The 22,813-nt window shown below is 45.1% G+C and overlaps 1 protein-coding gene across 3 annotated transcripts in view; it reads right to left on the bottom strand.

Annotated features, from left to right (window-relative positions):
- LOC139558776 (protein PRRC2A-like) overlaps positions 1–22,813 on the bottom strand; it is a 47,559-nt gene that overhangs the window by 7,743 nt on the left and 17,003 nt on the right. For 2 of the 3 annotated variants that reach the window (XM_071374205.1, XM_071374206.1), the window contains exons 7-15: positions 21,296–21,552; positions 16,973–17,213; positions 16,338–16,461; positions 15,882–16,086; positions 15,595–15,693; positions 10,510–11,110; positions 7,251–7,510; positions 488–830; positions 17–239 (exon numbers count right to left, since the gene is read on the bottom strand). In XM_071374205.1, coding sequence (XP_071230306.1) covers positions 17–239; positions 488–830; positions 7,251–7,510; positions 10,510–11,110; positions 15,595–15,693; positions 15,882–16,086; positions 16,338–16,461; positions 16,973–17,213; positions 21,296–21,552 — 2,353 coding nt within the window. The remainder of the gene's footprint in view (positions 1–16; positions 240–487; positions 831–7,250; positions 7,511–10,509; positions 11,111–15,594; positions 15,694–15,881; positions 16,087–16,337; positions 16,462–16,972; positions 17,214–21,295; positions 21,553–22,813) is intronic. The other variant, XM_071374207.1, reaches the window with a different exon arrangement.

Below are 22,813 nucleotides of genomic sequence, written 5' to 3'. Positions count from 1 at the left end.
CCCCCCTCCGTCTTACCTAGGCCCTTTGCCACTGACATCATCCTCTTCCAGTGCCTGCTTCTGTCTCAGAGGGGAGCTCAGTCCCCTGCCTTCGCTGCCCCCAGGGAACACCTCAGGCCCCCAGGCCAGTTTGGGATCCATGGGAGGTGTCCCACGGTTGGTGTGTCCCGGGTGCTGCTGCCTGTCGAAGGTGTCCGAACCAGAGCCCCCTGAATCGGAGCGCTCTCGTCCCATCATCCCTGCAACAGAAACGGGTGTCGCGTTAGAAAAACTCATACTCAATTATAAAAATTATAGCTGGCAACCTGGTGCCATTTCCTATAACATATAAACGTTATTGCATTATCATAACCTAAAAATTCTAAATTTGAATCTGGTTTGCACAAATCTGCCATTGACCTGCAAATTCAGATTCTGCCCTATGGCAAAATACCAACTCCTTGACTGAATATTTCATATATCAAACCAGACTACCATGAGTACCCACCTGCATGTTGCATGTTGGGCGGGTAGTAGTCCATGGGCCCTGGAGGTCGACCCTGCATGCCCCCCTGCATCATCCGGGGGTCCATATAGGGCATCATCATCCAGCGCGGGTCAAAGTTCATGGGCAAGGGCTGGGGGCCGCGGCCCATGGAGCCCTGTGGAGGGTACTGAAGGGACCCTGACTGCTGCTGCTTGGGACCCTGGGTCTGAGTGGTGGCCCCCGGAGAAGGGCCCTGCTGCTGGGGGGCCTGCTGAGGCTGCTGGGGTGGGAGCTGCTGCTGGCTCTGTTGGGCTGCTTGGCTGTGCTGCTGCTGCCACTGCTGCTGCTGCTTCATCAGCTGCTCCTGAAGACACCAAATGGGAGAGATGTTATAATATACAGTACATTCGTAAAGTGTTCAAACCCTTCACTTTTGACATTTTGTTACGTTACAGCCTTACTCTAAAATGTATTAAATAATTTATTTTTCCCTCATCAATCTACACACAATACCCCATAATGACATAGCAAAAACAGGTTTTTAGGTTTGGTTTAAAAAATATATATTAAAAAATATATACAGTGGGGAGAACAAGTATTTGATACACTGCCGATTTTGCAGGTTTTCCTACTTACAAAGCATGTAGAGGTCTGTAATTTTTATCATAGGTACACTTCAACTATGAGAGACGGAATCTAAAACAAAAATCCAGAAAATCACATTGTATGATTTTTAAGTAATTAATTTGCATTTTATTGCATGACATAAGTATTTGATACATCAGAAAAGCAGAACTTAATATTTGGTACAGAAACCTATGTTTGCAATTACAGAGATCATACATTTCCTGTAGTTCTTGACTAGGTTTGCACACACTGCAGCAGGGATTTTGGCCCACTCCTCCCTACAGATCTTCTCCAGATCCTTCAGGTTTCGGGGCTGTCGCTGGGCAATACGGACTTTCAGCTCCCTCCAAAGATTTTCTATTGGGTTCAGGTCTGGAGACTGGCTAGGCCACTCCAGGACCTTGAGATGCTTCTTACGGAGCCACTCCTTAGTTGCCATGGCTGTGTGCTTCGTGTCGTTGTCATGCTGGAAGACCCAGCCACGACCCATCTTCAATGCTCTTACTGAGGGAAGGAGGTTGTTGGCCAAGATCTCGCGATACATGGCCCCATCCATCCTCCCCTCAATACGGTGCAGTCGTCCTGTCCCCTTTGCAGAAAAGCATCCCCAAAGAATGATGTTTCCACCTCCATGCTTCACGGTTGGGATGGTGTTCTTGGGGTTGTACTCATACTTCTTCTTCCTCCAAACACGGCGAGTGGAGTTAGACCAAAAAGCTCTATTTTTGTCTCATCAGACCACATGACCTTCTCCCATTCCTCCTCTGGATCATCCAGATGGTCATTGGCAAACTTCAGACAGGCCTGGACATGCACTGGCTTAAGCAGGGGGACCTTGCGTGCGCTGCAGGATTTTAATCCATGGCGGCGTAGTGTGTTACTAATGGTTTTCTTTGAGACTGTGGTCCCAGCTCTCTTCAGGTCATTGACCAGGTCCTGCCGTGTAGTTCTGGGCTGATCCCTCACCTTCCTCATGATCATTGATGCCCCACGAGGTGAAATCTTGCATGGAGCCCCAGACCGAGGGTGATTGACCGTCATCTTGAACTTCTTCCATTTTCTAATAATTGCGCCAACAGTTGTTTCCTTCTCACCAAGCTGCTTGCCTATTGTCCTGTAGCCCATCCCAGCCTTGTGCAGGTCTACAATTTTATCCCTGATGTCCTTACACAGCTCTCTGGTCTTGGCCATTGTGGAGAGGTTGGAATCTGTTTGATTGTGTGTGGACAGGTGTCTTTTATACAGGTAACGAGTTCAAACAGGTGCAGTTAATACAGGTAATGAGTGGAGAACAGGAGGGCTTCTTAAAGAAAAACTAACAGGTCTGTGAGAGCCGGAATTCTTACTGGTTGGTAGGTGATCAAATACTTATGTCATGCAATAAAATGCAAATTAATTATTTAAAAATCATACAATGTGATTTTCTGGATTTTTGTTTTAGATTCCGTCTCTCACAGTTGAAGTGTACCTATGATAAAAATTACAGACCTCTACATGCTTTGTAAGTAGGAAAACCTGCAAAATCGGCAGTGTATCAAATACTTGTTCTCCCCACTGTATATATACCATATTTACATATAAGTATTTAGACCCTTTGCTATGAGACTCGAAATTGAGTTCAGGTGCATCCTGTTTCCATTGAACATCCTTGAGATGTCTCTACAACTTGATTGGAGTCCACCTGTGGTAAATTCAATTGGTTGGACATGATTTGGAAAGGCACACACCTGTCTATATAAGATCCCACAGTTGATAGTGCATGTCAGAGCCAAAACCAAGCCGAATGAATTGTCCGTAGATCTCAGAGACAGGATTATGTCAAGGCACAGATCTAGTGAAGGGTACCAAAAAATGTCTGTGGGATTGAAGTTCCCCAAGAACACAGTGGCATCCATCACTCATATGAATGGAAGACGTTTGGAACCACCAAGACTTCCTAGAGCTGGCCGTCAGGCCAAACTGAGAAATCGGGAGAGAAGGGCCTTGGTCAGGGAGTCCACCAAGAACCCGATGGTCACTCTAACAGAGCTCCAGAGTTCCTCTGTGGAGATGGGAGAACCTTCCAGAAGAACAGCCATCTCTGCAGCACTCCACCAATCAGGCCTTTATGGTAGAGTGGCCAGACAGAAGCCCCTCAGTAGAAGGCACATGACACCCCGCATGGAGTAACCAAAAGGCACCTAACGGACCCAGACCATGAAAAACAAGATTCTCTTGTCTGATGAAACCAAGATTGAACTCTTTGGCCTGAATGCCAAGCGTCACGTCTGGAGGAAACCAGGCACCGTTTATCATCTGACCAATACCATTCCTACGGTGAAGCATGGTGGTGGCAGCATCATGCTGTGGGGATGTTTTTCAGCAGCAGGGACTGGGAGACTAGTCAGGATCGAGAGAAAGAGGAACGGAGCAAAGTAGAGAGATCCTTGATGAAAACCTGCTCCAGAGCGCTCAGACTGGGGTGAAGGTTCACCTTCCAACAGGACAACAACCCTAAGCACATAGCCAAGACTACGCAGGAGTGACTTCGGGACAAGTCTCTGAATGTCCTTGAGTGTCCCAGCCAGAGCCTGGATTCTAACCCGATCGAACATCTCTGGAGTGAACTGAAAATAGCTGTGCAGCAACGCTCCCCATCCAACCTGACAGAGCTTGAGAGGATCTACAGAGAAGAATGGGAGAAATTCCCAAAATACAGGTTCACCAAGCTTGTAGCATCATACCCAAGAACCCAAGAAGACTCAAAGTACTGAGTTAAGGGTATGAATACTTACTTGCAAACATTTCTAAAAAACTGTTTTTGCTTTGTCATTATGGGGTATTGTGTGTAGATTGATGAGGGGGAAAAACTATTTAATCAATTTTGGAATAAGGTTGTAACATACCAAAATGTGGAGAAAGTGAAGGGGTCTGACTGAATTCTTTCCAAATGCACCGTATGCCATTTAGCAGACGCTTTATCCAAAGCCACTTAATCATGCTTGTTGGGCTGGGCGATAAAGCATTAAATAGATTCATTTGAATGTATGTTTTAGCGCAAAATTCCAAATGCCAGTATCACAAGAATAACATTATTTCGTTTTTATCAGCGTTTATGTCCGCTTGTCCTCATGTCTTTTTGGTCTCTTCTCCTTGGCTCGTTCTGTGCTGTGTGCACTAGAGGTCGACCGATTAATCGGATAGGCCGATTAATTAGGGCCGATTTAAAGTTTTCATAACAATCGGAAATAGTCAGTCAAGAACACATTCTTATTTTCAATGACGGCCTAGGAACGAACGGTGGGTTAACTGCCTTGTTCAGGGGCAGAACGACAGATTTTTACCTTGTCAGCTCGGGGATTCAATCTTGCAACCTTACAGTTAACTAGTCCAACGCTCTAACCACCTGCCTCTCATTGCACTCCACGAGGAGCCTGCCTGTTACGCGAATGCAGTAAGAAGCCAAGGTAAGTTGCTAGCTAGCATTAAACTTATCTTATAAAAACCAATCAATCAATCATAATCACTAGTTAACTACACATGGTTGATGATATTACTAGTTTGTTTATCTAGCGTGTCCTGCGTTGCATATAATCGATGCGGTGCGCATTCACGGAAAAAGGACTGTTGTTGCTCCAACGTGTACCTAACCATAAACATCAATGCCTTTCTTAAAATCAATACACAGAAGTATATATTTTTAAACCTGCATATTTAGCTAAAAGAAATCCAGGTTAGCAGGCAATATTAACCAGGTGGAATTGTGTCACTTCTCTTGCGTTCATTGCACGCAGAGTCAGGGTATATGCAACAGTTTGGGCCGCCTGGCTCGTTGCAAACTAATTTGCCAGAATTTATGACATAACATTGAAGGTTGTGCAATGTAACAGGAATATTTAGACTTATGGATACCACCCGTTAGATAAAATACGTAACGGTTCCGTATTTCACTGAAAGAATAAACGTTTTGTTTTCGAGATGACAGTTTCCGGATTCGACCATATTAATGACCTACGGCTTGTATTTCAGTGTGTTATTATATTATAATTAAGTCTATGATTTGATAGAGCAGTCTAACTGAGCGAGGGTAGGCACCAGCAGGCTCGTTAGCATTCATTCAAACAGCACTTTCGTGCGTTTTACCAGCAGCTCGTTGCTGTGCTTCAAGCATTGCGCTGTTTATGACTTCAAGCCTATCAACTCCCGAGATTAGGCTGGTGTAACCGATGTGAAATGGCTAGCTAGTTAGCAGGGTGCACACTAATAGCGTTTCAAACGTCACTCGCTCTGAGACTTGGAGTAGTTGTTCCCCTTGCTCTGCACGGGTAACGCTGCTTCGAGGGTGGCTGTTGTCGATGTGTTCTTCGTTCGAGCCCAGGTAGGAGCGAGGAGAGGGACGGAAGATATACTGTTACACTGACAATACTAAAGTGCCTATAAGAACATCCAATAGTCAAAGGTATATGAAATACAAATCGTATAGAGAGAAATAGTCCTATAATTCCTATAATAACTACAACCTAAAACTTCTTACCTGGGAATATTGAAGACTCATGTTAAGAGGAACCACCAGCTTTCATATGTTCTGAGCAAGGAACTTAAACGTTAGCTTTCTTACATGGCACATATTACACTTTTACTTTCTTCTCTAACACTTTGTTTTTGCATTATTTAAACCAAATTGAACATGTTTCATTATTTATTTGAGGCTAAATAGATTTTATTGATGTATTATATTAAGTTAAAATAAGTGTTCATTCAGTATTGTTGTAATTGTCATTATTATAAATAAATAAAAATATTATTATTATTTTTTTAAATCGGCCGATTAATCGGTATCGGCTTTTTTGGGTCCTCCAATAATCGCTGTTGAAAAATCATAATCGGTCGACCTCTAGTCTCAAGGCTTAAAAATCCTTCTTTAACCGGTCTTGAAGTGGATTTAACAAGTGACATCATTAAGGGATTCTACTTTCACCTGGTCAGTCTCATGAAAAAAACAGGTGTTCCTAATGTTTTGTACACTCAGTTTAAATTATGAATTGTCCATTTTAGGCCATTTCGCCCAGCCCTACATGCGTGGTTGGGCGATGTCAACTTTTATCATATCGTGATTATGTACCCATAAAACATTGTGATATACGATGCCAAACCCCCCTACTAGCCACCCCAAATATATTACAGAAATTATTACGGTTGATATGCAGCCATTGTCAATGGTCGAGGACATCTGTTTCACTGCCCTGATGGCATATCTACAACCACACTACAAGATGCCATGTCGAAAAACAACTGCCTGGATGGAGAAACTGTACAATGACTGCTCTGCGAGTACAAAGCGCGAGCACAAACGTGACATTAATAACAAATTGTTGGACTTCTATGAACAGGCTGTCACACATCACTGCAACCAGCCATCACATTGAAGAGAAGTGGAGTCCCATGTACTGACAACTGAACAGAGGAGAGGGACATAGCAGAGAACCAAAAACGGCATTCACTACCATCGTTGCTGAGTGGGTGGGGGACAGCAGTAAGGTCAGAGCCGTCTGTTAGGTAGCAAGTACTGCGATAGATTGTACTGCATTGCCCCATAGCAGTCATACCAATGGTTTATATACATCATGGGTCATATGCAGGACCATATATGAATGGTGAATTCACGCCATATTATCGTTTAAACAATTTTTAAAAAATGGCAGTTGAAAGTATTTTTTAACCCACCAAATCAAAATGCAACACTAAAATCTAGAAATTGTACGCCCACAAACTTGCCATCATCCATAGCACCGAGCCATTATCAATCATGTCAACCAATGCAGTGGTAGAATGTTTTTTGTGATAAGTATGCTGATTGGCTGTGATCAAATCATTATTTTCCATGTAGTCGCTTATTTGTTTACTCACAATACCCTCTAATATCTTACTGATTGAAGGGAGTAGACTGATTGGTCGGCTATTAGCAGATGTAAGGAATTTGTTGTTGCCTTTTGGGATTGGACACACCTTAGCATGCTTCCATACATTTGGATATTGACTGTTTTCCAGTGACCAATTAAATATATATTTCAGAGGAGCTGCAATTGGGGAGCAGCATAGCGGAGATAAATATTGTCCATAAGATCATTATCCATAGATTTACCATTGGGTAATGACTTCAATAGGTTATTAGACTGACCTGTTGCTGTCTCTGGAAGCGGGGAGGCAGGGACTTCTGGTACTTGGAGTAGCCCTGTCCCGGGGGGCCGCTGGCTTGGCGACTTGCTCCTCCTCCCATGCTTTCTACCTTCACTGGGTCTACCACTCCTCCACCACCACCTCCTCCGCTGCGGACGTGAGTACTATCTAGGATTTCCTCCTTCCCTTCCCCAGGCACCAGGACATCCAGAGGGGGCTGCTGCAGCTGGGGAGTGGCTGGCTGGGGACACACCTGGGCGTCTGGATGGAGGAAGGGGAGAGAATATAGCAATGATATGCCACTGGTTGTTGGAAGAGGTAAGCAGATGTGAATAATACCAAGTCATGTGCTATACAATTAAGGAAGGTCAGTAAAGGTACTATTGTGAACTTAAGACGTGATAAAACAAAAACGTCAAAGATGAACAACTGTTTGGAGAAACACATACAAGCCTTTTGTCGACTGGCCCAAACATAACTTTTTAGAGATACCCACATCAAACGGCTAACCAAGTTGAACTATGTAGACAACACCAGAATGCTGGGTCAAAACTAGGGCTGTTACGGTGATCGTATTACCACCACACTGGCGGTCACAAGTCATGACCACAGTCAAATTCCATGTGACCATTTAGTCACAGGAAATAGGCTTCTCAAAAACTGCGCTCTGATGCCGCTATAGGCTAGGCCTACTATATTTACTTCTCAACTATCCTAATATTAAGCACACTGCTTCGCTTTACAACCGGAGTAGACTACCTGGCCTGGCATGAAAATGAACTGCGGAAAAAGCTATTTATTAAGTGCATACGGATGACATGTATTTTTTTCCCCTGCCTGTGACCGACAGGTGCATGATAATGGCCCATTCTAAATCAAAACAAATTTCACACATACAGTACCAGTCAAAAGTTTGGACACACCTACTCATTCCAGTTATTTTTCTTTATTTTTACTATTTTCTACATTGTAGAATAATAGTGAAGACATCAAAACTTTGAAATAACACATATGGAATCATGTACTAACCAAAAAAGTGTTAAACAAATCTAAATATAATTTACATTTGAGATGCTTCAAAGTAGACACCCTTTGCCTTGATGACAGCTATGTGTGTGCTAGAGGTCGACCGATTAATCGCCATGGCCGATTAATTAGGGCCGATTTCAAGTTTTCATAATCGGTAAATCGGCCTTTTTGGACGCCGCTTATGGCAGACTACATTGCAATCCACGAGGAGACTGCGTGGCAGGCTGAACACCTGTTACGCGAGTGCAACATCAAAGGACCTTGTGGCTGCAAGGAGCCACGGTAAGTTGCTAGCTAGCATTAAACGTATCTGATAAAAAACAATCAATCTTCACATAATCACTAGTTAACTACACATGGTTGATGATACTACTAAGTTAACTGGCTTGTCCTACGTTCAATATAATCAATGTGTTGCCTGTTAATTTATCATCGAATTGCAGCCTACTTCAACTTAGCCAAACCGGGGATTTAACAAAAGCACATCCGCGAAAAAAATCAAAGTCGTTGTACTTTCCCATAAACATCAATGCCTTTCTTAAAATCAATACACAAAGTATATTTTCTTAAACCTGCATATTTAGTTAAAAGAAATTCATGTTAGCAGGCAATATTAATTAGGGAAATGGTGTCACTTCTCTTGCGTTCAGTGCAAGCAGGGTCAGAGCATATACAGCAGTTTGGGCCGCCTGGCTCGTTGCGAACTGTGTGAAGACCATTTCTTCCAAAAAAAAAGGCTGTAATTAATTTGGCAGAATTTTACCTAACTATGACATAACATTGTAGGTCGTGCAATGTACCAGCAATATTTAGACTTCGGGTTGCCACCCGTTCGATAAAATACGGAACGGTTCCATAGTTCACTGAAAGAATAAACGTTTTGTTTTCTAAATTATAGTTTCCAGATTTGACCATAATAATGACTAAAGGCTTGTATTTATGTGTGTTTATTATATTATAATTCAGTCTATGATTTGAATTTGATAGAGCAGTCTGTCTGAGCGGTGGTAGGCAGCAGCAGGCTTGTAAGCATTCATTCAAACAGCACTTTACTGTGTTTGCCAGCAGCTCTTAGCAATGCTTGAAGCACAGCGCTGTTTATGACTTCAAGCCTATCAACTCCCGAGATTAGGCTGGCAATACTAAAGTGCCTACAAGAATATCCAATAGTCAAAGGTATACGAAATACAAATGGTATAGAGAGAAATAATCGACGCGTCATAATTCCTATAATAACCACAACCTAAAACTTCTTAACTGGGAATATCGAAGACTCATGTTAAAAGGAACCACCAGCTTTCATATGTTCTCATGTTCTGAGCAAGGAACTTAAACGTTAGCTTTTTTACATGGCACATATTGCACTTATACTTTCTCCTCCAACACTGCGTTTTTGCATTATTTAAACCAAATTGAACATGTTTCATTATTTATTTGAGACTAAATTGATTTTATTTATGTATTATATTAAAATAAAAGTGTTCATTCAGTATTGTTGTAATTGCTATTATTACAAATATAAATAAAAATCGGCACCAGCTTTTTTTGGTCCGCCAATAATCGGTATCTGTATTGAAAAATCATAAAACGGCCAACCTCTAGTGTGTGCAGCCTGCGCAAGAAACAGAGCAGAGCTCATGACTTTGATGCGACTTTTTTCAAATCCTCATTAGAGTTGCATCATGCAGCCTTAAAATGTATTTAAAAAATCTAAACACATAGCCTAACGTTTGAATCGCAACTAAAGTTTAAGAACTAACAAAATTAATCATTCAGGAGGACCTGTTTCTTTTAAATATATCTACTATTTTATTCAGCTTTGTTCATTGTATTCTTCTTACTATAATATAATGCCACGGGAATTATAAGCAAATCTTGTCTGCAAACTACTGTGGCCCACAGCCATATGGCAGAGCCAGATCAGGGCCTAACATTAGAATGACTCAGAATATGCTCTTCTGAAGTAGGCTATATTTTCTTAATATCATGTTTCTTTAGGCATGCCCAAAATAAATAACGAATTTATTGTGATGTGTAGGCTTTATTAAATGGATTTATTAGATTTTAAAATGTAGATGTTCCAAAGCACTGCATCACTGGCTTGTAGGCTGTCTATGGAAGCCAGGAGATGATGTTAATTAAATGGTAAATTACCTTGCAACCTGCAGTTATTTGTATGACAATCACCTGCTGACAATTTTATGACCGCCATAGCTCTTGTCAAAACTCACCAGCATTGGAGTCATAGCTGCTATTGCTATTGGCCCTCTGTCTGTCGGTGGGACTGGGCCCTGGCACTAGGTCCCTGGTAACAGCCTGGGCAGCCAGGGGGGGCTCCTCAAGGTCCACGCAGGGGGACGGGGGCTGGCTGATGTTGGGGGAGGAGGCTGAGGCCGACAGGGAAGGGCTGGGGCTTCCGGCCGTGGTGGAGTTGCCGTCCAGACTGGGGGGCTTGGAGCCTCCACTGCTCCCACCACCACCCTGCTGGGCCTTCTCATCCAGCCTCTTCAGCTTCTCAGCGCAGGCAGCACGCCGCTCTTCCTCCATCCTTCGCTCCTCCTCCTCGCGGCGCCGGCGGGCGCGTTCAACAGCGGCCGAGATCTCCGAGGAGGACTGCTTCCTGCGCTGGCGCCATGTCTCCTCTTCATCTTCGCCGGGGGGCGGGGCCAGCAGGCCAGTCGTCTGAGGTGGAGGGGTGGGGCCTCCGGGGACGGGGGAAGTAGCCTGTTGCTGTTGGAGCTGCGAGGGGGGGGCAGCCTTCCCGGGGGCCAGGGAGGCAGAGACAGTTTCAGGGGCTACCACCGGGCTGGACTGATTAGGGGAGTTGCGGTCCTGGGTAAGGAGAGATTGAATGAGGACACACATGACAACAAACTCTGCTGCAATATGAAAAAAACCTTTCCTACGATGGTATGAATAATTCAAATAACTGATCTGCAAAAAAAGTGTGTGAAAATGCTGTCCGGCTATACATAGTGTACAAAACATTAAAAACACCACCTAATATTGCGTTGTACCCCATTTTACCCTCAGAACACTCAATTAGTCAGGGCATGGACTATACAAGGTGTTGAAAGCGTTCCACAGGGATGCTGGCCCATGTTGACTCCAATGATTCAAACAGTTGTGTCAAGTTGTCTGGATGTCCTTTGGGTGGTGGACTATTCTTGACACACACAGGAAACTGTTCATCGTGAAAAGCCAGCAGCGTTTCAGCTCTTGACACAAACCGGTGCACCTGGCACCTACTACCATACCCTGTTCAAAGGCACTTAAATCTTTTGTCTTGCCCATTTACCCTCTGAATGGCGTACACACACAATCCATTTCTCATACACAATGGTCTCAAGGCTTAAAAATCCTTTAACAAGTCTCCTCATCTACAGCACATTCAGAATGTATTCAGACCCCTTGACTTTGTCCACATTTTGTTACATTACAGCCTTATTCTAAAATGTATTAAATAAATTGTTTTCCTCATCAATCTACATACAATACCCCATAATGACAAAGCGAAAACAAGTTTTTAGAATTTTGTATGTATTGTATAAGATAGAAGATAAAAGGATAAAAGATAAGATAAAAAACAGATACAGATATATACATTAGTATTCAGACCCTTTGCTATGAGACTCGAAATTGAGCTCAGGTGCATCCTGTTTCCGTTGTTCATCCTTGAGAGGCTTCTACAACTTGATCAGAGTCCACCTGTGGTAAATTCTATTAGCTGGACATCCTTTGGAAAGGCACACACCTGTCTATATAAAAAGGTCCCACAGTTGGCACTACATGTCAGAGCAAAAACCAAGCCATGAGGTCGAAGGTATTGTACGCAGAGCTCCGAGACATGATTGTGTCGAGGCATAGATCTGGGGAAGGGTACCAAAACAATTCTGCAGCATTGAAGGTCCCAAAGAACACAGTGGCCTCCATCATTCTTAAATGGAAGAAGTTTCGAACCACCAAGACTCTTCCTAGAGCTGGCCGCCTGGCCAAACTGAGCGGGGGAGGCCCTTGGTCAGGGAGGTGACCAAGATCCCGATGGTCACTCTGACAGTGCTCCAGAGTTCCTCTGTAGAGATGGAAGAAACTTCCAGAAGGACAAACATCTCTGCAACACTCCACTAATCAGGCCTTTATGGTAGAGTGGCCAGACAGAAACCACTACTCAGTTAAAAGGCACATGACAGCCCGTTTGGAGTTTGCCAAAAGACACCTAAAGGACTCTCAGACCATGAGAACCAAGATTATCTGGTCTGAACTAACTAAGACAGAACTCTTTGGCCTGAATGCCAAGCGTCACATCCGGGTAAAACCAGGCGCCATCCCTACGGTGAAGCATGGTGGTGGTGGCAGCATTCAGCTGTGGGGATGTTTTTCAGAGGCAGGGACTGGGAGACTAGTCAGGATCAAGGGAACGATGAACAGAGCAAAGTACAGAGAGATCCTTGATGAAAACCAGCTCGAGAGCGCTCAGGACCTCAGACTATGTTGAAGGTTCACCTTCCAACAAGACAATGACCCTAAGCACACAGCCAAGACAATGCAGGAGTGGCATCGGGACAAGTCTCTGAATGTCCTTGAGTGGCCCAGCCAGAGCCCGGACTTGAAACCAATCGAACATCTCTGGAGAGACCTGAAAATAGCTGTGCAGCGACGCAATCCATCCAACTTGACAGAGCTTGAGAGGATCTGCAGAGAATGGGAGAAACTCCCCAAATACAGGTGTGCCAAGCTTGTAGCGTCATACCCAAGAAGACTCAAGGCTGTAATCGCTGCCAAAGGTGTTACAGCCAAAAAATTAGTAAGGGTCTGAATAGTTATGTAAATGTCATTTCAGTTTATTTTTTATTTTTAATACATTTGCTAAAATTTTGCATTGTCTTTATGGGGTATTGTGTGTAGATTGATGAGGGGAAAAAACTATTTAATACATTTTAGAATAACGCTGTAACATAACAAAATGTGGAAAAAGTCAGGAGTCTGAATACTTTCTGAACTCACTGATTGATGTGGATTTAACAAGTGACATCAATAAGGGATCATCGCTTTCACCTGCATTCACCCAGTCGGTCATGGAAAGAGCAGGTGTTCCTAATGTTTTGTACACACACTCTCGCATATATATACACTGCTCAAAAAAATAAAGGGAACACTTAAACAACACAATGTAAATCCAAGTCAATCACACTTCTGTGAAATCAAACTGTCCATTTAAGAAGCAACACTGATTGACAATAAATTTCACATGCTGTTGTGCAAATGGAATAGACAAAATGTGGAAATTATAGGCAATTAGCAAGACACCCCCAATAAAGGAGTGATTCTACAGGTGGTGACCACAGACCACTTCTCAGTTCCTATGCTTCCTGGCTGATGTTTTGGTCACTTTTGAATGCTGGCGGTGCTTTCACTCTAGTGGTAGCATGAGACGGAGTCTACAACCCACACAAGTGGCTCAGGTAGAACTCATCCAGAACGCCGCAGCCCGTCTGGTGTTCAACTTTCCCAAGTTCTCTCACGTCACCCCGCTCCTCCGCTCTCTCCACTGGCTTCCAGTTGAAGCTCGCATCCGCTACAAGACCATGGTGCTTGCCTACGGAGCTGTGAGGGGAACGGCACCTCCGTACCTTCAGGCTCTGATCAGGCCCTACACCCAAACAAGGGCACTGCGTTCATCCACCTCTGGCCTGCTCGCCTCCCTACCTCTGAGGAAGTACAGTTCCCGCTCAGCCCAGTCAAAACTGTTCGCTGCTCTGGCACCCCAATGGTGGAACAAACTCCCTCACGACGCCAGGTCAGCGGAGTCAATCACCACCTTCCGGAGACACCTGAAACCCCACCTCTTTAAGGAATACCTAGGATAGGATAAAGTAATCCTTCTAACCCCCCCCCCCCTTAAAAGAGTTAGATGCACTATTGTAAAGTGGTTGTTCCACTGGATATCATAAGGTGAATGCACCAATTTGTAAGTCGCTCTGGATAAGAGCGTCTGCTAAATGACTTAAATGTAAATGTAAAAGGTAGTGCAGCTCATCCAGGATGGAACATCAATGCGAGCTGTGGCAAGAAGGTTTGCTGTGTCTGTCAGCGTAGTGTCCAGAGCATGGAGGCGCTACCAGGAGACAGGCCAGTACATCAGGAAACGTGGAGGAGGACGTAGGAGGGCAACAACCCAGCAGCAGGACCGCTACCTCTGCCTTTGTGCAAGGAGGAGCAGGAGGAGCACTGCCAGAGCCCTGCAAAATGACCTCCAGCAGGCCACAAATGTGCATGTGTCTGCTCAAACGGTCAGAAACAGACTCCATGAGGGTGGTATGAGGGCCCGACGTCCACAGGTGGGGGTTGTGCTTACAGCCCAACACCGTGCAGGACGTTTGCCATTTGCCAGAGAACACCAAGATTGGCAAATTCGCCACAGGCGCCCTGTGCTCTTCACAGATGAAAGCAGGTTCACACTGAGCACATGAGCACATGTGACAGACGTGACAGAGTCTGGAGACGCCGTGGAGAACGTTCTGCTGCCTGCAACATCCTCCAGCATGACCAGTTTGGCGGTGGGTCAGTCATGGTGTGGGGTGGCATTTCTTTGTGGGGCCGCACAGCCCTCCATGTGCTCGCCAGAGGTAGCCTGACTGCCATTAGGTACCGAGATGAGATCCTCAGAGCCCTTGTGAGACCATATGCTGACACATGCACATTTGTGGCCTGCTGGAGGTCATTTTGCAGGGCTCTGGCAGTGCTCCTCCTTGCACAAAGGCGGAGGTAGCGGTCCTGCTGCTGGGTTGTTGCCCTCCTACGGCCTCCTCCACGTCTCCTGATGTACTGGCCTGTCTCCTGGTAGCGCCTCCATGCTCTGGACACTACGCTGACAGACACAGCAAACCTTCTTGCCACAGCTCGCATTGATGTGCCATCCTGGATGAGCTGCACTACCTGAGCCACTTGTGTGGGTTGTAGACTCCGTCTCATGCTACCACTAGAGTGAGAGCACCGCCAGCATTCAAAAGTGACCAAAACATCAGCCAGGAAGCATAGGAACTGAGAAGTGGTCTGTGGTCACCACCTGCAGAATCACTCCTTTATTGGGGGTGTCTTGCTAATTGCCTATAATTTCCACATTTTGTCTATTCCATTTGCACAACAGCATGTGAAATTTATTGTCAATCAGTGTTGCTTCCTAAGTGGACAGTTTGATTTCACAGAAGTGTGATTGACTTGGAGTTACATTGTGTTGTTTAAGTGTTCCCTTTATTTTTTTGAGCAGTGTATATATACACACACGAGGCCCTCTCTCTCCCCAGGTAGGCAGATACCTGTCGGTAGTAGGAGTACGGCCCCTGTCCCTGGTGGAGGAGAGGCCCTGGTTGGGGGGAGGGCTGCTCCCGGGACCCACCCAGTCCAGGCCTACGCCCCTGTAGTGTACAGGCAGCCACAGGTTACAGTTAGCCAGATGCATCTAGTTACCTATTACACTAAATACGCTAATATCCATATCCTCAAAGCAATCCTGCTTTTTACTATAAAATGATCACTGTTCACTTGCACTAGCCCTGAGATGCCTCTGAAAGTCCAGTAGACTAGCCCTTGCCGAGGGTCGTACCTGGTAGGTGGCATGGGCGCCTTGGCTCCCCCGGCCGCTCTTGCCCCCCTCCTCGGCCCATCCTGGCTTGCTGGAGGGGGGTGGGGGGCCGTCGTGGTCGGCGTTGGAGGGAGGGGTGCGGCGGGTGTCCCTGTCCACTCCGCTGTCAGAGACTCGGGAGCGCTGCACCACCTGGGGGGGACCTTCCTGAGACCTTTGCATCTCCCTGGGGAAGGAAATAAGAGACGACACGTTTGTCACATCAAAAGCAATCCCACATTCAACAACCATTTCAAGAATTCATTACATTCTGGCTCCGTCATTTATTAATTCAGAAACAATTTATGTGAGCGTGTGGGTCTTCTTGGCAGACAGGAGGATTGCTAGCACAGCACAGTACAAATAGTTTTAAACGTTTAAACTGTATTTTCCACACCATGTCAATCTGTTATGTTGGGCAGGTACTGTGGGACATACCGTGAGCCGTTCTTGCTCTCGCTTCTTTCACTCCTCTCGGGTCTCTCGGTCCGCTCCTCATCTTCCTCTCCTTCATCGTCGCTAAACTTCAACTTGGCCGAGTAGTCGATCTCCTCGTGTGCCCCTGTTTGACAGACTCAGCGGTTCAGAGGGGAAGCACAATGGACATGCGGGACGCATTTGCTCCGTTGCCATCCTCGACCATTATACACAGTCACACACACTATGAGGGAGACTTGAAACAATGCATGCTTCTCATCTCCCCCCCCCCCCCTTGGATAAACCTGATGTCTCCCCTCCCCCACACAAAGCACTACTGAGTCCATGAGATGATGCAGTCAAATGTGATACCCACTGTTTTTCCATTTATTAGCAAACTCCCACCATATAATTGATATGATAGAGAGTGAATGTCTCTCGGATTCTAAAATAATGAAGGTGGCTGGCTTTCTTGTAATACTTTCAGGCTATCCAGTCAATTGTCCCACGTTGTTTAAGGTTCTCATATCAATTTAACAGTGTACAGGTCTCTACTCTTAATGTGATGACTTTTTACACTTGCCACTGCTTCCTGAGCAGTGTATTCCACCAATAATTACAAGTGTTCATGAGTCCTGACGTCTCCTCTCTCTCACCTGCCCAGCCCTCGTCTCCGTCCTGGTGGTCTAGTTCATCTAGCTCCTTCAGGTCATCCTGCTTCAGAATGGAGGGTCGCTTCACCATCTCGCCTCCCCCACCACGGGGACCGCCCTGGGGACGCCCGCGGCCGTCCTGACCCTGCTGGCGAAACCTGGGAGGGGCCTCACCAGGAGGGGGGTACCTGTAGGGCCCCTGGGGGCCGTAGGGAGGTGGGAAGGGCAGAAAGGGAGGGTACATCTGAGACAGAGAGAGACACAGAAAGAGGGTAGAAAACATTTAGAGACCAAGAGATGCACAAAAGCAGAGATTGACAGTACACTAATGCTACACTGGTGGGTAACAGGGTGAGAGCCCATCTGTGCGCACACCTCTAAAAGTGAGATGTTCTAACACTGTTTCTGTGCCACCATTTGTATATTCTCTTGAAAATATTCGCCAAATGGGTGGAAACATACAGTGCATTCGGAAAGCATTCAGACGCCTTAACAAAATGTTGAAAAAGTCACGTTACAGCCTTTCTCTAAAATAGATTAAATAAAAACATTTCCTCAATCTAGACAATACCCCACAACGACAAAGCGAAAAAAGGTTGTTAGAAATTTGGACAAATGCATGACAAATAAAAAACAGAAATACTTTATTTACATAAGTATGGAGACCCTTCGGTATGAGACTCGAAATGAAGCTCAGCTGCATCCTGTTTCCATTGATCATCTTTGAGATGTTTCTACAACTTGATTGGAGACCACATGTGGTAAAGTCAATTGATTGGACATGATTTGGAAAGGCACACACCTGTCTACATAGTTGACAGTGCATGTCAGAGCCAAAGCCATGAGGTCAAAGGAATTGTATGTAGAGCGCCGAGACAGGATCGTGTCGAGGCACAGATCTGGGGAAGGGTACCAATACATTTCTGCAGCATTGAATGTCCCCAAGAACACAGTGGCCTCCATTCTTAAATGGAAGTAGTAGTTTGGAGCTGCAAAGACTCTCCCTAGAGCTGTCTGCCCGGCAAAACTAAGCAATCGGGGGTTAAGGGCCTTGGTCAGCATTACGCTGTGGGAATGTGTTTCAGCGGCAGGGACTGGGAGACTAGTCAGGATGGAGGGAAAGATGAAGTGAGCAAAGTACAGAGAGATCACAGATTAAAACCTGCTCCAGAGCGCTCAGGACCTCAGACTGGGGCCACGGTTCACCTTCCAACAGGACAGTGACCCTAAGCACACAATCAAGACAACACAAGAATGGCTTCGGGACAAGTCTCAAAGTCCTTGAGTGGCCAAGCCAGAACACAGACTTGAACCCGAGCTAACATTTCTGGAAAGACCTGAAAGTAGCTGTCCAACCCATCCAACCAGACAGAGTTTGAAAGGATCTGCAGAGAAGAATGGGAGAAACTCCCCAAATACAGGTGTGCCAAGCTTGTAGTGTCTTACCCAAGAAGACTCGAGGCTGTAATCAATGACAAAGGTGCGTCAACAAAGTACTAAGTAAAGGGTCTGAATACTTATGTAACTGATTTTTTTATTTAAAAAAAATGAATTTACAAAAACTTCTAAACTGCTTTATCATTAGAGGGTATTGTGTTTACAAAAAAATAATTGATTATATTTTAGAATAAGGCTGTAATCTAAGAAAATGTGGAAAATGTCAAGGGGTCTGAAAACTTTCCAAATGCACTGGAGTTATAATGGATAGAGCCCCTGTGAGCACACATGCAGAGATTATACCAGAGCTGTGTTCGAATACCCATACTAACATACTGTATACAATCGGGGGAGTGGCACAGCAGTCTAAGGCACTGCATCTCAGTGCTAGATGTGTCACTACAAACACCCTGGTTCGAATCCAAGCTGTATCACAACCGGTCGTGATTGTGAGACGCATAGGGCAGCGGAAAATTGGCACCGCGTCGTCCGGGTTTGGCCGGTGTAGGCTGTCATTGAATATAAGAATTTGTTCTTAACTGACTATCCTAGTTAAAAAGGTTAACAAAAATAATAATACATAAACTAAATACTACATACTTAATATGTATATACACTACATACTATTAGTTCATTTTAGTATACTGTAAACAAACGGTATCCTTTCCGTTGAGAGCGTACCAGCTCTTCGCCTCTCTACTGGAAGTTGATGCTGTTGCTATGCAACCTCTTCGTAGGTTGTTAGCATAATAAATGACTAACTAGACATTTTACGACTTCGGGTGTGTTATTAATAAATTCAATCTGGAGTGCCAGAGTGCGCTCTGGGCATTCGTAAATTCAGAGTCTTGTCAGATTGTCTGTTTGTAAATTTAGAGCGTTTCGCTCTCGGAGCGTTCAAGCGCAAACTGGACACTCTGGCCGAGGAGTAGGGTTGATCCGAGTGTTCTTAACTCACAACGGCAGTCAAGCACCAAAGCTAACTGGCTAACTACTTCAAGACACAATGATAGAACACCTCACACTGACCATTTTACTCACGGCTGCATATTTTCCGCAATTTTCTTCAAATCTAAAAACGTTATGAAGCTACAGTGAGGGAAAAAAGTATTTGATCCCCTGCTGATTTTGTTCGTTTGCCCACTGACAATGAAATGATCAGTCTGTAATTTTAATGGTAGGTTTATTTGAACAGTGAGAGACAGAATATCAACAAAAAAATCCAGAAAAACGCATGTCAAAAATTTTATAAATTGATTTGCATTTTAATGAGGGAAATAAGTATTTGACCCCTCTGCAAAACATGACTTAGTACTTGGTGGCAAAACCCTTGTTGGCAATCACAGAGGTCAGATGTTTCTTGTAGTTGGCCACCAGGTTTGCACACATCTCAGGAGGGATTTTGTCCCACTCCTCTTTGCAGATCTTCTTCAAGTCATTAAGGTTTCGAGGCTGACGTTTGACAACTCGAACCTTCAGCTCCCTCCACAGATTTTCTATGGGATTAAGGTCTGGAGACTGGCTAGGCCACTCCAGGACCTTAATGTGCTTTTTCTTGAGCCACTCCTTTGTTGCCTTGGCCGTGTGTTTTGGGTCATTGTCATGCTGGAATACCCATCCACGACCCATTTTCAATACCCTGGCTAATGGAAGGAGGTTTTCACCCAAGATTTGACGGTACATGGCCCCGTCCATCGTCCCTTTGATGCTGTGAAGTTGTCCTGTCCCCTTAGCAGAAAAACACCCCCAAAGCATAATGTTTCCACCTCCATGTTTGACGGTGGGGATGGTTTCTTGGGGTCATAGGCAGCATTCCTCCTCCTCCAAACACGGCAAGTTGAGTTGATGCCAAAGAACTCCATTTTGGTCTCATCTGACCACAACACGTTCACCCAGTTGTCCTCTGAATCATTCAGATGTTCATTGGCAAACTTCAGACGGGCATGTATATGTGCTTTCTTGAGCAGGGGGACCTTGCGGGCGCTGCAGGATTTCAGTCCTTCACGGCGTAGTGTGTTACCAATTGTTTTCTTGGTGACTATGGTCCCAGCTGCCTTGAGATCATTGACAAGATCCTCCTGTGTAGTTCTGGGCTGATTCCTCACCATTCTCATGATCATTGCAACTCCACGAGGTGAGATCTTACATGGAGCCCCAGGCCAAGGGAGTTTGACAGTTCTTTTGTGTTTCTTCCAATTGCGAATAATCGCACCAACTGTTGTCACCTACTCACCAAACTGCTTGGCAATGGTCTTGTAGCCCATTCCAGCCTTGTGTAGATCTACAATCTTGTCCCTGACATCCTTGGAGAGCTCTTTGGTCTTGGCCATGGTGGAGAGATTGGAATCTGATTGATTGATTGCTTCTGTGGATAGGTGTCTTTTATACAGGTAAGAAACTGAGATTAGGAGCACTCCCTTTAAGAGTGTGCTCCTAATCTCAGCTCGTTACCTGTATGAAAGACACCTGGGAGCCAGAAATCTTTCTGATTGAGAGGGGGTCAAATACTTATTTCCCTCATTAAAATGCAAATCAATTTATAACATTTTTGACATGCGTTTTTCTGGATATTTTTGTTGTTATTCTGTCTCTCACTGTTCAAATAAACCTACCATTAAAATTATAGACTGATCATTTCTTTGTCAGTGGGCAAACGTACAAAATCAGCAGGGGATCAAATACTTTTTTCCCTCACTGTATGCCCATTTTCGGAAGAATTGCACGGAAATAGTGTCCACTGCTTGTATACGAATGTAGTATGACATCCGGGAACTTTTGACTTACTAACTATATCCATACTATGACCAATCAGCATTCCATTTACTCAATTTACGTCACAAATAGTACGGCTAGTATGAGTATTCAAACACAGCTCAGGAGTAGACTTACGAATGGAGGCATAATCCCTCTGTACTGGGGGAACCCAGGGCCCATGGGGGGCTGGGGCAGGCCAGGGCTGCCGGCGGGGGGATTCCTAGGCAGCCCATGGGACTGGGGGTTTTGCTGCTGCAGGAGAGGAGGGGGGCCTGCCTGGCCACCACCGGCCGCCCCTTCCATCGCCAGCACCCCGCCCGGGCCACCCTCTGCGACCCCCTCTCCGGTGGGCGCCAGGGCACGGCCCCCACCGTCCCGCCAGCTCGTCATGTCTGGGGAGAGAAAGGGAAAACGAGGAAAAAAGGTTAAAAAATGGATGGGAATAGGAGCCACTTATACCAGCGTTTGTATTCAGAAGAAGTTAATACTAGACATGCAATAGAATCATGCCATAGCTGATGTCCTAGTTATAAAAATTAGGGATGCCCGATATATTGGTGAACATATTGGAATCGGACGATATTAGCTAAAAATGCCAACATTGGTAACAGCCCGATGTCTAGTTTAACGCCGATGTGCAAACCCGATGTCAAAGCTGATGTGCATACCTACAGTGGGGAGAACAAGTATTTGATACACTGCCGATTTTGCAGGTTTTCCTACTTACAAAGCATGTAGAGGTCTGTAATTTTTATCATAGGTACACTTCAACTGTGAGAGACAGAATCTAAAACAAAAATCCAGAAAATCACATTGTATGATTTTTAAGTAATTCATTTGCATTTTATTGCATGACATAAGTATTTGATCACCTACCAACCAGTAAGAATTCCAGCTCTCACAGACCTGTTAGTTTTTCTTTAAGAAGCCCTCCTGTTCTCCACTCATTACCTGTATTAAGTGTACCTGTCTGAACTCGTTACCTGTATAAAAGACACCTGTCCACACACTCAATCAAACAGACTCCAACCTCTCCACAATGGCCAAGACCAGAGAGCTGTGTAAGGACATCAGGGATAAAATTGTAGACCTGCACAAGGCTGGGATGGGCTACAGGACAATAGGCAAGCAGCTTGGTGAGAAGGCAACAACTGTTGGCGCAATTATTAGAAAATAGAAGAAAATAGAAGAAGTTCAAGATGATGGTCAATCACCCTCGGTCTGGGGCTCCATGCAAGATCTCACCTCGTGGGGCATCAATGATCATGAGGAAGGTGAGGGATCAGCCCAGAACTACACGGCAGGACCTGGTCAATGACCTGAAGAGAGCTGGGACCACAGTCTCAAAGAAAACCATTAGTAACACACTACGCCGTCATGGATTAAAATCCTGCAGCGCACACAAGGTCCCCCTGCTCAAGCAGGCGCATGTCCAGGCCCGTCTGAAGTTTGCCAATGACCATCTGGATGATCCAGAGGAGGAATGGGAGAAGGTCATGTGGTCTGATGATTCAAAAATAGAGCTTTTTGGTCTAAACTCCACTCGCCGTGTTTGGAGGAAGAAGAAGGATGAGTACAACCCCAAGAACACCATCCCAACCGTGAAGCATGGAGGTGGAAACATCATTCTTTGGGGATGCTTTTCTGCAAAGG

This window comes from Salvelinus alpinus, chromosome 29, assembly GCF_045679555.1.
Source record: "Salvelinus alpinus chromosome 29, SLU_Salpinus.1, whole genome shotgun sequence".
NCBI classification, from domain to species: domain Eukaryota; kingdom Metazoa; phylum Chordata; class Actinopteri; order Salmoniformes; family Salmonidae; genus Salvelinus; species Salvelinus alpinus.
Note: the sequence above shows the minus strand (reverse complement) of the source record. Positions and strands in the feature narration are given on the sequence as shown.